Consider the following 13,243-nt stretch of genomic DNA (forward strand, 5'->3'; position numbering starts at 1 on the left):
AGTGATTCTCCTGCCTCAGCCTCCCAAGTAGCTGGGATTACAGGCACGCACTACCACACCTGGGTAATTTTTGTATTTTTAGTAGAGACGGGGTTTCACCATGTTGGCCAGGCCAGTCTCAAACTCCTGACCTCATGGTCTGCCCGCCTCAGCCTCCCAATGTGCTGGGATTACAGGCGTGAGCCACCAAGCCCGGGCTCCACTATGAATTTTTTTTTTTTTTTTTTTTTTCTGAGACAGAATCTTGCTCTGTTGACCAGGCTGGAGTGCAGTGGTGTGATCTCGGCTCACTGCAACCTCTGCCTGCCAGGTTCAAGTGACTCTCCTGCCTGGGTCTCCCAGGCAGTGTGGACGACAGGCATGTGTCACCACCCCCAGCTAATTTTTGAATTTTTAGTAGAGATGGGATTTCACCATGTTGGTTGGCCAGGATGGTCTCAATCTCTTGACCTCATGATCCACCTGCCTCAGTCTCCCAAAGTTCTGGGATTACAGGCATGAGTCACTGGGTCCGGCCCTCCACTATGAATTTTTAATGAACCCTGAGGATGCATCTTAGATTAGTAACCTTTCCAGATTCACTACATTTGCCTGGTTTTTATTGAGTGGATCTCTCACGACAAAATCATGAATATTACACTGAAAGACTTCTTACATTCATTATCTTTGTGTAGTTACTCTCCAGTATAAACCCTGTGATGTTCCGGTTTTGATGCCTGGGTAAAAGCTTAAGCATGCACGTTACATTTGTGTGGTTTCACCAAAAAAGTTTTTGATGCCTAGTAAGACTATGGCCTGCGGAAAATCTCTATCACATATAATTATTATAAATACTCTTTAGGGATGTTTGAAGTCATAATGGTTTCCCACTCTCAGTGTTTTTGTTTCTCTCAAGTATGAATTTTTGCGATATTGTACAATGTGAGAATTGTGCCAGAAGACCTTGCCACATTCATTACATTTGTTAGGTTCCTCACCAGCAAGAATTCTTTGAAAAATCCTGATCTCAGATTTTACCTTAAGACCTTGCCACATTCAGTACATTAGTAAAGTTTCTGTCCTCTATGGTCTAGCTAACGGTTATTAAGCCTTGAAGAAAAACTAAAGGCTCTGCTACATTCATTATACTTGCAAAGTTTTTCTCCAGTATAAATGACTGTATGTCTTACAAGGCTTTAATGCTAACTGAACACTCTGCCACATTAATTACATTTGTTAGATATCTTTCTGGCATGAAATCTCTGATGACGTACAAGATATGAATTGTTGCGGAAGAGTTTGCCACATTCATTACATTTGAAATGTTTCTCTCCAGTATGGATCGCATGATGATTAGTGAGGCTTGAAGGCATACTAAAAGCTTTGCCACATTCGTTACATTTGTAAGGTTTCTCGCCAGTGTGAATTTTCCGATGATGTGCTAGGGATGAGTTTAGACTGAAGACCTTCCCACATTCATTACATCTATAAGGTTTTTCTCCAGTATGAATTCTCCAGTGATATGCAAGGTATGAATTTTGACTGAAGACTTTGCCACATTCATCACATTTGTAAGGTTTCTCTCCAGTATGAATTCTGCGATGTTGTACAAGATGTGAATTTTGACTGAATGCTTTGTCACATTCATCACACTTATAAGGTTTCTCACTGGTATGAATTATCAGATGTTGGGCAAGGTATGAATTGCGACTGAACACCTTGCCACATTCGTTACATTTGTAAGGTTTCTCTCCAGTATGAATTCTCCAGTGATTTACTAGGGATGACTTGTGACTGAAGACCTTGCCACACTCATTACATTTGTAAGGTTTCTCTCCAGTGTGGATTCTCTGATGTTGTGCAAGGTGTGAAATATGATGGAAGACCTTTCCACATACGTTACATCTGTAAGGTTTCTCTCCAGTATGAATGATCAGATGTTGTACAAGGTAGGAATTGCGACTGAACACCTTGCCACATTTGTTACATTCGTAAGGTTTTTCTCCAGTATGAATTGTCCGATGTTGTGCAAGGTGTGAAATTTGATGGAAGACCTTTCCACATTCATTACATTTATAAGGTTTCTCTCCAGTATGAATTCTTTGATGTTGTGCAAGGTGTGAAATTTGATTAAAGACCTTGCCACATTCATTACATTTATATGGTTTCTCTCCAGTATGAATCCTGCGATGCTGTGCAAGGTGTGACATGTTATGGAAGACCTTGCCACATTCATTACATTTATATGGCTTCTCTCCAGTATGAATTCTTTGATGACTTGCAAGGTTTGATTTTTTATTGAAGATCTTGCCACATATATCACATTTAAATTGCGTCTCTTTAGTATGGATTATTTGATGTATAGTAAAATGTAAGCCTTGATGAAAGGCCTTGCCACACTCATTACATTTGTAGTGTTCTGTGCCAATATTTGCTTTCTCTTTTTGTGTGAATAATGAATCCACAAAATTATATTCATATGTATGAGAAATGTGGGTTTTGACAGTAGAAGAAATACGTTGGGGTGGGGAAACTAAGGAACTACTGTTGACAGATTTTTCCATGTGATCATATTTATATATTTTCCCTTCAGCTTGAAACAGCTGCAGTTCTGGTAGGTGTGACTGCAGGTTTAATCCAAGCTGATTTTTAACAGGCTGCTTCTGTGCATCATCCTTTCTACCATGCATGTCTCTTCTACCAATGAGACTTTCCTTATAGGTCACACACACTCGCTTATAATGTCTTTCATCATGTTTCCACAGACACTGAGAGTCATGTACATTTTTCTGGGTTTCTCTGAAGCAAAAATCTTGTATGTCGCGGCTTTCATGTCTTTCCAACATTACTGTCTGGAATATTTCTCCTGTATTACTCTCCTTTTTTGGTGGTAATTCCTTGATCTCACATTTAGAAAAAATACCTGCAAAATATAAGGAACCCACAGTTTCCAATTAATTACAGATAGTCAATAAATATCTCTTATTGAAATATGTAATAGTACACTAAGAGTAATACTTATGTTAAAGAAAGTTATAAAACTCCCATTCATGATTTTTAACTTTTTGGAAAACAAAAGGAACAGATATTTTCTAATAGAGAAAGGGTGACTGCACATAATTCAAACTAATTGCAGAAAAGCCTAGTATAAAGAAACCTATGGCCAAACCACTTACATTGCAAAAATTTAGGCTAGCTCCCCAAAAAGGAGAATTTTTCCAACATGAAGCCTGAGCATACTGCAATAGAAGGAAAATATATGGCTGTCTAATAGTTGAAAGAATTTTGTACTTAGGAAATTTATTGACTAAGGTCAGAGAAAACATTCTTTGGAGCAAACTGAAAAATAAAAAGGTATACAACACAACGAAGGCACCCATGGCCTAAATGTTTGCACTGACCAAAAGATCCTATTCCCCAATATTATGTTATTTTGCAAGTGGGGACATTGGGCAACAATTAGGCCATGAGGAGGAAGCTCTCATGAACAGGATTAGTGCCTGTATAAGAAAAACCACTAGAGTACTTGCTTCCTCTCACTCTGACATATGATAGGCACAGCAAGAAGCAGGTTGGGGCCAGGTGCGGTGGCTCATGCCTGTAATCTCAGCAACTGGGGAGGCCACGGTGAGTGAATCATCTGAGGTCAGGAGTTCCAGACCAGCCTGACCAACATGATTAAACCCTGTCTCTACTAAAGATACAAAAATTAGCTGGGCATGGTGGCATGTGACTGCAGTCCCAGCTACTTGGGAGGCTGAGGCAGGAGAATTGCTTGAACCCCAGAGGTGGAGGTTACAGTGAACCGAGATCGTGTCACTGCACTCCAGCCTGGGCGACAGAGCGAGACTCTGTCTCAAAAAAAAAAAAAAAAATATTCCCACCCATCTTATTTTCACTTCATGCTACACAGTCCAGGGCTCTTTGCCTTGCTCCAACAGGTCAGAAAGAGACTCCTGCTTATAAAAAGTAGGAAACATGACATGTTGGAAGTTTTCTAGAGCCCCAGCCCTATGTTTCTGTAGGAAGACATTGCAGATGGACTTAGGAAAATATTTCACAAATTCCTCCACTGACTGCCTCCTTCTGAATCTTTAAAGAGCACTGTAATATGTGGACACCGAGCTCTCTTCCCAGAACTACTGAATCGAAAGCACAGGAGTAGCAAACAGGAAACTGGATATCTTTAAAGTCTGCCATGAGGTTTTGTTTTGTTTTTGTTTTTTGAGACAGAATCTTGTTCTGTTACCCGGGCTGGAGTGCAGTCGTGCATTCTTGGCTCACTGCAACCATTGCCTCCCAGGTTCAGGTGATAATCTTACCTTAGCCTTTCTAGTAGCTGGGATTACAGACATGTGCCATCACGCCTGGATAATTCGTGTGTGTGTGTGTGTGTGTGTGTTTTTTGAGATGGAGCCTGGCTGTCTCCCAGGCTAGAGTGCAGTGGCACGATCTCGGCTCACTGCAAGCTCCGTCCCCTGGGTTCATGCCATTCTCCTGCCTCAGCCTCCCAAGTAGCTGGGACTACAGGTGCCCACCACCACACCCGGCTAATTTTTTTTTTGTATTTTTAGTAGAGACAGGGTTTCACTGTGTTCACCAGGATGGTCTCGATCTCCTGACCTTGTGATCCACCCTCATCAGCCTCCCAAAGTGCTGGGATTACAGGCGTGAGCCACTGTGCCCAGCCAATTTTTGTGTGTTTAGTAGAGATGACATTTCGCCATGTTGGTGAGGCTGGTATGGAACTCCTGACCTGAAGTGATCCACAAGCTTTGGCCTCCCAAAGTGCTGGGATTACAGGCATGAGTCACCACGCCTTGCCAGCCATAAGGTTTTAAGCCTACTTTACTTCTGGAACCCCCACTGAGCTATCACGAAGAATGCAGAACATCTAAAAAAGGGCACAGTGAAAGTCCAGATGCTACATCATGAAGCTTTTCATTTTGAAATCAATATGGCTTCCATTTTAGTCAAGCAAGAATGGGGCTCCAGGAGGCAACTGGAGAAAATACAAAGATCCACAAGGGCACATCCCCACTTCTGGAGGGAAGTTATCCTCACCCAGGGAGACCAGGTTCCTATAATTCTCCAGCATCACGTCCCCGTATAGAGTCCTCTGAGCAGGGTCCAGGCATTTCCACTCCTCCTGAGAGAATTCTATGGCCACATCCCTGAATGTCAATAGACCCTGAAATGAAAACACATTTTAACCAAATGGTTATGGGAGGAGTTCTTATCTTTACAGAAAATGAGGAGAGCGGTGACAACAAGGATTTAATTGTAGTGAATGTTCTGACAAATCTGAGTAAGGGATTTTTCACCACATGATGTCTTCCCAGTGGTGTTTGATTATACTTTTTGAAGAGGTCATAATACCCTCTTGGTATAAATTTCTTATGTTTGTGAAGAATACAAGAAACACTCAAATAAATAGATGCCTGGTTCCCATTATAGAAATGTTAGAAACTTTTGGCCAGGTGCTGTGGTTCATGCCTGTAATCTCAACACTTTGGGAGGCTGAGTCAGGTGGATCACAAGGTCAGGAATTCGAGACTAGCCTGGACAATATGGTGAAACTCTGTCTGTACTAAAAATACAAAAATTAGCCGGATGTGGTGGTGGATGCCTGTAGTCCCAGCTACTCAGGAGGCTGAGGCAGGAGAATTGCTTGAACCTGGGAGGTAGAGGTTGCAGTGAGCCAAGATCATGCCACTGCACTCCAACCTGGGCAACAGAGTGAGACTCCATCTCAAAAAAAAAAAAAAGTTAGAAACTTTTATTGACACACCAAGTGACACTCAGTATCTAGATGAGATAGAGCATGAGTGATGCCTTCAAAGATGACAACATCCACAGTGAAACAGCCGGGCTCAATGGCACATGCCTGTAATCCCAGCTACATGGGAGGCTGAGGCCAGAGACTTGCTTGATCCCGGGAGGCAGAGGTTGCAGTAATCCAAGATCACACCACTGTACTCCAGCCTGTTCAACAGAAACTCCATCTCAAAAAAAGAAAAAAAAATTTAGCTGGGCATGGTGGCAGGCATCTGTGGTTCCAGCTACTTGGGAGGCTGAGGTGGGAGGATGTCTTTACCATGAGGGTACAGGTTGCAGTGAGCTACGATTGCACCACTGAGCTTCAGCCTGGGCAACAAAGCGAGGCCCCATCTCAAAATACAAGAAAACAAAATTACTCAAAGTACAAAAATACATTATATATATATATGTCCACAAAATAATAAAATTTATGCAGACTCACAAAAAACTAGAGTTGAATGCAAAGGGTTGTCATTTTCCCCAGATTTTCAAAATATAAAAGATTTTCAAAATATATACGTATGTGTGTATGTGTATATGTATATATGTGTGTGTGTGTATAGTTTCCTTTAACTGAAGAGGAATCTCATCTTGGTGGAAAAGGAACTTTGGCAGTTGAGGGCAGGGGAGAATCTGTTCAGTTCTAAGAAAACAGGAGATTACCCATCCTAGAAGCAATCACTCTTTCAACAGCCTTCCCTGGAGGAATCCTCAGATATCTAGTAATGCAGGTGAGCACAGAGGCAGTGGCTATGGCACACTCTATACAGAGAAAAGTCACAAAGGACCCACATGTTATTCAGCCAATTTCCAATGCAGGCATCAAAGAGGAAGGTAGCCATATTTACTAATATGAGAACATGTTAATTTTCACAACCAGCAGGATCAAATATCAGAGTAAACACAAAGAAGAAAACAACAGACACTGGGCATCCGGCCTCTGAGCCCAAGTCTGCATGTATACATCCAGATGGCCTGAGGCAAGCGAAAAGCACAAAAGAAGTGAAACAGCCAGCTTCTGTTTTAACTGATTGACCAACCTTATGACTTTCCATTATGACTTGTTTCTGCCCTGCCCCAACTGATTGATGGATCAACCTCATGACATTCTTCTTCTGGACAATGAGTCCTATGACCTCCCCACCATGCACTTCTTCTGGACAATGAGTCCTATGACCTCCCCACCATGCACTTTGTGACCCCCTCCTCTGCTGACAATAGATAACCACCTTTAATTGTAACTTTCCACTGCTTACCCCAGTCCTATAAAACTGTCACTCCCCTATCTCCCTTTGCTGACTCCTTTTTTGGACTCAGCCTGCCTGCACCCAGGTAAAATAAACAGCGTTGTTGCTCACACAAAACCTGTTTGGTGGTCTCTTCACAGGGACGTACGTGACATTTGGTGAGATCTGGGAAAGGAGGACTCCTTTGGGAGACTGATCCCCTGTACTGAGCTCCATGAGGAGCTCCAGCTATGACCTCAGGTCCTCAGACCAACCAGCCCAAGGAACGTCTCACCAATTTCAAATTGGGTAAGTGGTCTTTTCACTGTCTTCTCCAACTTTGTCACTATCCCTCATCCTCTTTCTCCTTTCAATTTCAGCACCACCTTTCAATCTCTCCCTTCCCTTAATTTCAGTTCCTTTCCTTTTCTAGTAGAGACAGAGGAGACATGTTTTATCCATGAACCCAAAACTCCAGCGCTGGTCACAGACTTGGGAAGACAGTCTTCCCTTGGTGTTTAATCACTGCAGGGATGCCTGTCTGATTATTCACCCACATTTCAGACTTGTTCGATCACCACAGGGACACCTGCCTTGATCCTCCACCTTGGTGGCAAGTACCATTTCCTTTTTGTGGCAAGTACCACCCCACTCTCTCTGTGTCTCTACCCCTCTTTTCTCTAAACTTACATTTTTACTATGGGCAACCATCCACCCTCCATTCCTCCTACTTCCCCCTTAGCCTGTGTTCTTAAAAACTTGAAACCTCTTCAACTCTCACCTGATCTAAAACCTAAGCATCTTATTTTCTCCTGCAACACTGTTTGGCCCCAATACAAACTTGATAATGGCTCTAAATGGCCAGATAATGGCACTTTTGATTTCTCCATCCTACAAGACCTAAATAATTTTTGTCATAAGATGGGTAAATGGTCTGAGGTGCCTTATGTCCAGGCATTTTTTCACTTCATTCCCTCCCTAGCTTCTGCTCCCAATGTGACTAGTCCCAAATCCTTTTTTCCCTCCTGCCTGTCCCTTCAGTCCCAACACCAACTGCCGCTGAGTCTTCTGAATCCTCCTTTTCTGAAGACCCCTCTTACCTCTCTCCCCCTCCCCAGGCCACTCCTCAGAAGGCTGAATCAAGTCCGAATTCTTCCTCAGCCTCCACTCCCCCACCCTGTAACCCTGCTGTCACCTCCCCTCCCCACACCCAGTTCGGCTTACAATTTCGTTCTGCAGCAAATACTCCCCCACCTGCCCAACAATTTCCTCTTTGAGAAGTGCTTGGAGCTGAGGGCATCGTCAGAGTGCATGTACCATTTTCTCTATCAGACCTTTCCCAAACTAATCAACACTTAGGCCCCTTCTCGTGAGACACCACTAAATATATACAGGAATTCCAGTATTTAACCCAATACTACAACTTAACCCGGAGTGACTTAAATGTCATCCTAACTTCTACCCTTTCCCCAGATGAGTGGGATAGAGTTTATACCCTAGCCCAGTCCCACACTGACACCTGCAGGCCTCATGAGCCATACCTTCAACAAGGCATCTGGGTAGTCCCCCAGAAGATCCCTAACGGGACTACCAGACAGCCTCCCCAGGTACAGCTGGCAAGATTATGATTTCCTGCCTAGTTGAAGTGCTTAAAAAGGCAGCTTACAAAGCTGTTAATTATGACAAACTTAAACAACCCAAGGTAAAGATGAAAACCCAGCCCAGTTCATGGTTCATCTGGCAGCAACTCTGAGACACTTTACAGCCCTAGACCCTGAAGGGTCAGAAGGCTGTCTCATTCTCAATATGCATTTTATCAACCAGTCAGCTCCTGACATTAGAAAAAAGCTTCAAAAATTGGAATCCAGTCCTCAAACCCCACAACAGGAATTAATCAACCTCATCTTCAAAGTGTGCAATAATTGAGAGGAGGCAGCCAAATGGCAATGCATTTCTGAGTTACAATTACTTGCCTCTGCTGTGAGACAAAACTCAGCCGCAGCTCCAGCACACAAGAACTTCAAAACGCCTAAGCTGCAGTGTTTTGCAGGCATTCCTACAGGACCTCCTCTCTTGGGATCTTGCTTCAAGTGCCAGAAATCTGGCCACTGGGCCAAGGAATGCCTGCAGCCAGGGATTCCTCCCTAAGCCATGTCCCATCTGTGCAGGGACCCATGGAAATCAGACTGCCCAGCTCACCTGGCAGCCACTCCTAGAGCCCCTAAAGCTCTGGCCCATGGCTCTTTGACTCCTTCCCAGATCTGCTCGGCTTAGCAGCTGAAGACTGACACTGCCCAATTGCCTCGGAAGCCCTCTGGACCATCAGGGATGCTGAGCTTTGGGTAACTCTTACAGTGGAGTGTAAGTCCATCCCCTGTTTAATTGATACAAGGGCTACCCACTCCACATTACCTTCTTTTCAAGGGCCTGTTTCCCTTGCCTCCATAACTGTTGTGGGTATTGATGGCCAGGCTCCTGGACCCCTTAAAACTTCCCAATTTGGTGCCAACTTGAACAATATTCTTTTATGCACTCCTTTTTAGTTATCCCCACCTGCCCAGTTCCCTTATTAGGCTGAGACATTTTAACCAAATTACCTGCTTCCCTGACTATTCCTGGACTACAGCCACATCTCATTGCCGCCCTTCTTCCCAACCCAAAGCCTCCTTCACGTCTTCCTCTTGTATCCCCCACCTTAACCCACCTCTGCTCCCTCCCTGGCAACTGATCACACACCCATACCTAATCACCCTTACCCTGCTCAACACCAGTATCCCAGTATCCCATCCCTGCTCAACACCAGTATCCCATCCCACAACAGGCTTTAAGGGGATTAAAGCCTGTTATCACTCGCCTGCTACAGCATGAGCTTCTAAAGTCTAAAAACTCCATATGATTCCCCCATTTTAAGTGTCCAAAAGCTGGACAAGTCTTACAGGTTGGTTCAGGATCTGTGCCTTTTAAACCAAATTGTTTTGCCTATCCATCCTGTGGTGCCCAATCTGTACCCTCTTTTGTTCTCAATATCTCCCTCCACAACTCACTATTCCATTCTTGATCTTAAAGATGCTTTTTTCACTATTCCCCTGCACCCCTTATCCCAGCCCCTCTTTGCTTTTACCTGGACTGACACTGACACTCATCAGTCCCAGCAGCTTACCTGGGCTGTACTGCCACAAGGCTTCCGGGATAGCCCTCATTACTTCAGCCAAGCTTTCTCATGATTTACTCTCTTTCCACTCCTCTGCTTCCTACCTTATTCAATACATTGATGACCTTCTACTCTGTAGTCCCTACTTTGAGTCTTCGCAAAAGGATACCCTCCTACTCCTTCAACATTTATTCTCCAAAGGATATCAGGTATCCCCCACCAAAGCTCAAATTTCTTCCCCATCCGTTACCTACCTCGGCATAATTCTTCATGAAAACATGCATGCTATCCCTGCCAACTGTGTCCGGCTGATCTCTCAAACCCCAACCCCTTCTACAAAACAACAACTCCTTTCCTTCCTGGGCATGGTTGGATACTTTCACCTTTGGACACCTGGCTTTGCCGTCCTGACAAAACCATTGTATCAACTCACAAAGGGAAACCTAGCTGACCGCACAGATCCTAAATCCTTTCCCCACTCCTCTTTCCGTTCCTTGAAGACAGGTCTAGAGACTGCTCCCACATGAGCTCTCCCTGACTCATCCCAACCCTTTTCACTACACACAGCCGAAGTGCAGGGTTGTGCAGTCGGAATTCTTACACAAGGACCAAGACTGCACCCTGTAGTCTTTTTGTCCAAACAACTTGACCTTACTGTTATAGGCTGGCCATGATGTCTCCATGCAGCTGCCACCACCCTAATACTTTTAGAGGCCCTCAAAATCACAAACTATGCTCAACTCACTCTCTACATTTCTCATAACTTCCCAAATCTATTTTCTTCCTCACACCTGATGCATATACTTTCTGCTCCCTGGCTCCTTCAGCTATACTCACTCTTTGTTGAGTCTCCCACAATTACCATTGTTCCTGGCCCAGACATCAATCCAGCCTGCCACATTATTCCAGATACCACACCTGACCCCCATGACTGTATCTCTCTGATCCCCCTGACATTCACTCCATTTCCCCCTCCTTTCATGTTCCTCATCCTGATCACATTTGGTTTATTGATGGCAGTTCCACCAGGCCTAATTGCCACTCACCAGCAAAGGCAGGCTATGCTATAGTATCTTCCACATCTATCATTGAGACTACCACTCTGCCCCCCTCCCACTGCCTCTGAGCAAGCAGAACTCATTGCCTAAACTCAGGCCCTCACTCTTGCAAAGGGACTACACATCAATATTTATACTGACTCAAAATATACCTTCCATATCTTGCACCACCATGCTGTTATATGGGCTGAAAGAGGTTCCCCCCTATGCAAGTGTCCTCCATCATTAATGCCTCCTTAATAAAAACTCTTCTCAAGGCCACATTCTCCTTATGTCAAGTCTACTCCCCCCATATTTGGACTCCCCACAACACAAGCTACTATTTCTGTGGTCACTCCATTATGCATCTCTCAACAAAGACCCACTGGAATTCCCCTGGGTAACTTTTCACCTTCTCAATGCTCCTTCACTCTTCATCTCCAAAGCCCAACTACACATATCACTGAAACAATTAGGGCCTTCCAGCTCCGTATTACAGACAAGACATCTATCAATACTGGCAAACTTAAAAACATTAGCAGTTACTATTGCTTAGGAAAACATTTACCCTGTATTTCACTCCATCCTTGGCTACCTTCCCCTTGCTCTTCAGACTCTCCTCCCAGGCCCTCTTCTTATTTACTTATATCCAGCCCCATAAATAACAGTGAAAGTTTGCTTGTAGACACTCAACACTTTCTCATACACCATGAATATTGAACCTCCCCCTCTACACAGTTACCCCATCAGTCCCCATTACAACCTCTGATGGCTGCCGCCCTAGCTGGATCCCTGAGTCTGGGTAAAAGACACCGCTTTTAGTACTCCTTCTCATCTTTTCACTTTGCATTTCCAATTTTACCTTGCAAAAGGCCTCTTCTTCTGTGGCTCCTCTGCTTACATGTGTCTGCCTGCTAATTGGACAGATGCATGTACACTCGTTTTTCTTATTCCCAAAATTCAATTTGCAAATGGGACTGAACAACTTCCTATCCCACTCATGATACCAAACAGACAAAAAAGAGTTATTCCTCTAATCCCTCTACTTGTAGGGTTAGGACTTTCTGCTTCCACTATTGCCCTTGGAGCTGGAATACAGGCATTTCAACTTCCGTCACGACCTTCCATAGCCTTTCAAATGACATTTCTACTAGCATTACAGATATATCACAAACTTTATCAGTCCTTCAGGCCAAGTCAACTCTTAGCCCCAGTTGTCCTCCAGAATCGCTGAGGCCTGGACCTACTCACTGCTGAAAAAGGAGGACTCTGTATATTTTTAAATGAAGAGTATTGTTTTTACGTAAATCAGTCTGGCCTGGTATATGACAACATAAGCTCAAGGATAGAGCCCAGAAATTTGCCAACCAGGCAAATCATTACGCAGGACCCATCTGGACACTTTCTAACTGAGTGTCTTGGCTACTCCCTATTCTTAGTCCCCTGGTACCTGTTTTTCCCCTTCTCTTATTCAGGCCCTGTGTCTTCCATTTAGTTTCTCAATTCATACAAAACCACATTCAGACCATCACCAATCATTCTATATGACAAATGCTACTTTTAAAACCCCACAGCCTAAATCCCTATTCCTTGTAACTCATTATAAAATTTTCCTTAAGGTGTCCACGCAGCTCCTAATCTCACTCGAAGCAACCCTGAGAAACATCATCCATTATCTCTCCATACCACCCCCCAAAATTTTTGCCACCCCAATACTTCACTATTTTATTTTTCTTATTAATATAAGAAGACAGAAATGTCAGGCCTCTGAGCCCAAGACTGCAGGTATATATCCAGATGGCCTGAGGCAACCGAAAAGTACAAAAGAAGTGAAACAGCCAGCTCCTGTCTTAACTGATTGACCAACCTTATGACTTTCCATTATGACTTGTTCCTGCCCTGTCCCAACTGATCGATCGACCTCGAGAAATTCTTCTTCTGGACAATGAGTCTTATGATCTCCCCACAATGCACCTTGTGACCCCCTCCTCTGCTGACAATAGATAACCACCTTTAACTGTAACTACCCA

General features: G+C 43.8%; 1 protein-coding gene across 3 annotated transcripts in view; it reads right to left on the bottom strand.

Annotated features, from left to right (window-relative positions):
* Window positions 1-582: 582 nt before the first annotated feature.
* The window catches only part of ZNF83 (zinc finger protein 83), a 97,331-nt gene continuing 84,670 nt past the window's right edge, over window positions 583-13,243 (bottom strand). For 2 of the 3 annotated variants that reach the window (XM_063701605.1, XM_004061343.5), the window contains exons 3-4: window positions 5,044-5,170; window positions 583-2,902 (exon numbers count right to left, since the gene is read on the bottom strand). In XM_063701605.1, coding sequence (XP_063557675.1) covers window positions 1,203-2,902; window positions 5,044-5,170 — 1,827 coding nt within the window. In that variant the 3' untranslated portion in view covers window positions 583-1,202. The remainder of the gene's footprint in view (window positions 2,903-5,043; window positions 5,171-13,243) is intronic. The other variant, XM_055370385.1, reaches the window with a different exon arrangement.

Source organism: Gorilla gorilla, chromosome 20, assembly GCF_029281585.2.
Source record: "Gorilla gorilla gorilla isolate KB3781 chromosome 20, NHGRI_mGorGor1-v2.1_pri, whole genome shotgun sequence".
NCBI lineage: Eukaryota > Metazoa > Chordata > Mammalia > Primates > Hominidae > Gorilla > Gorilla gorilla.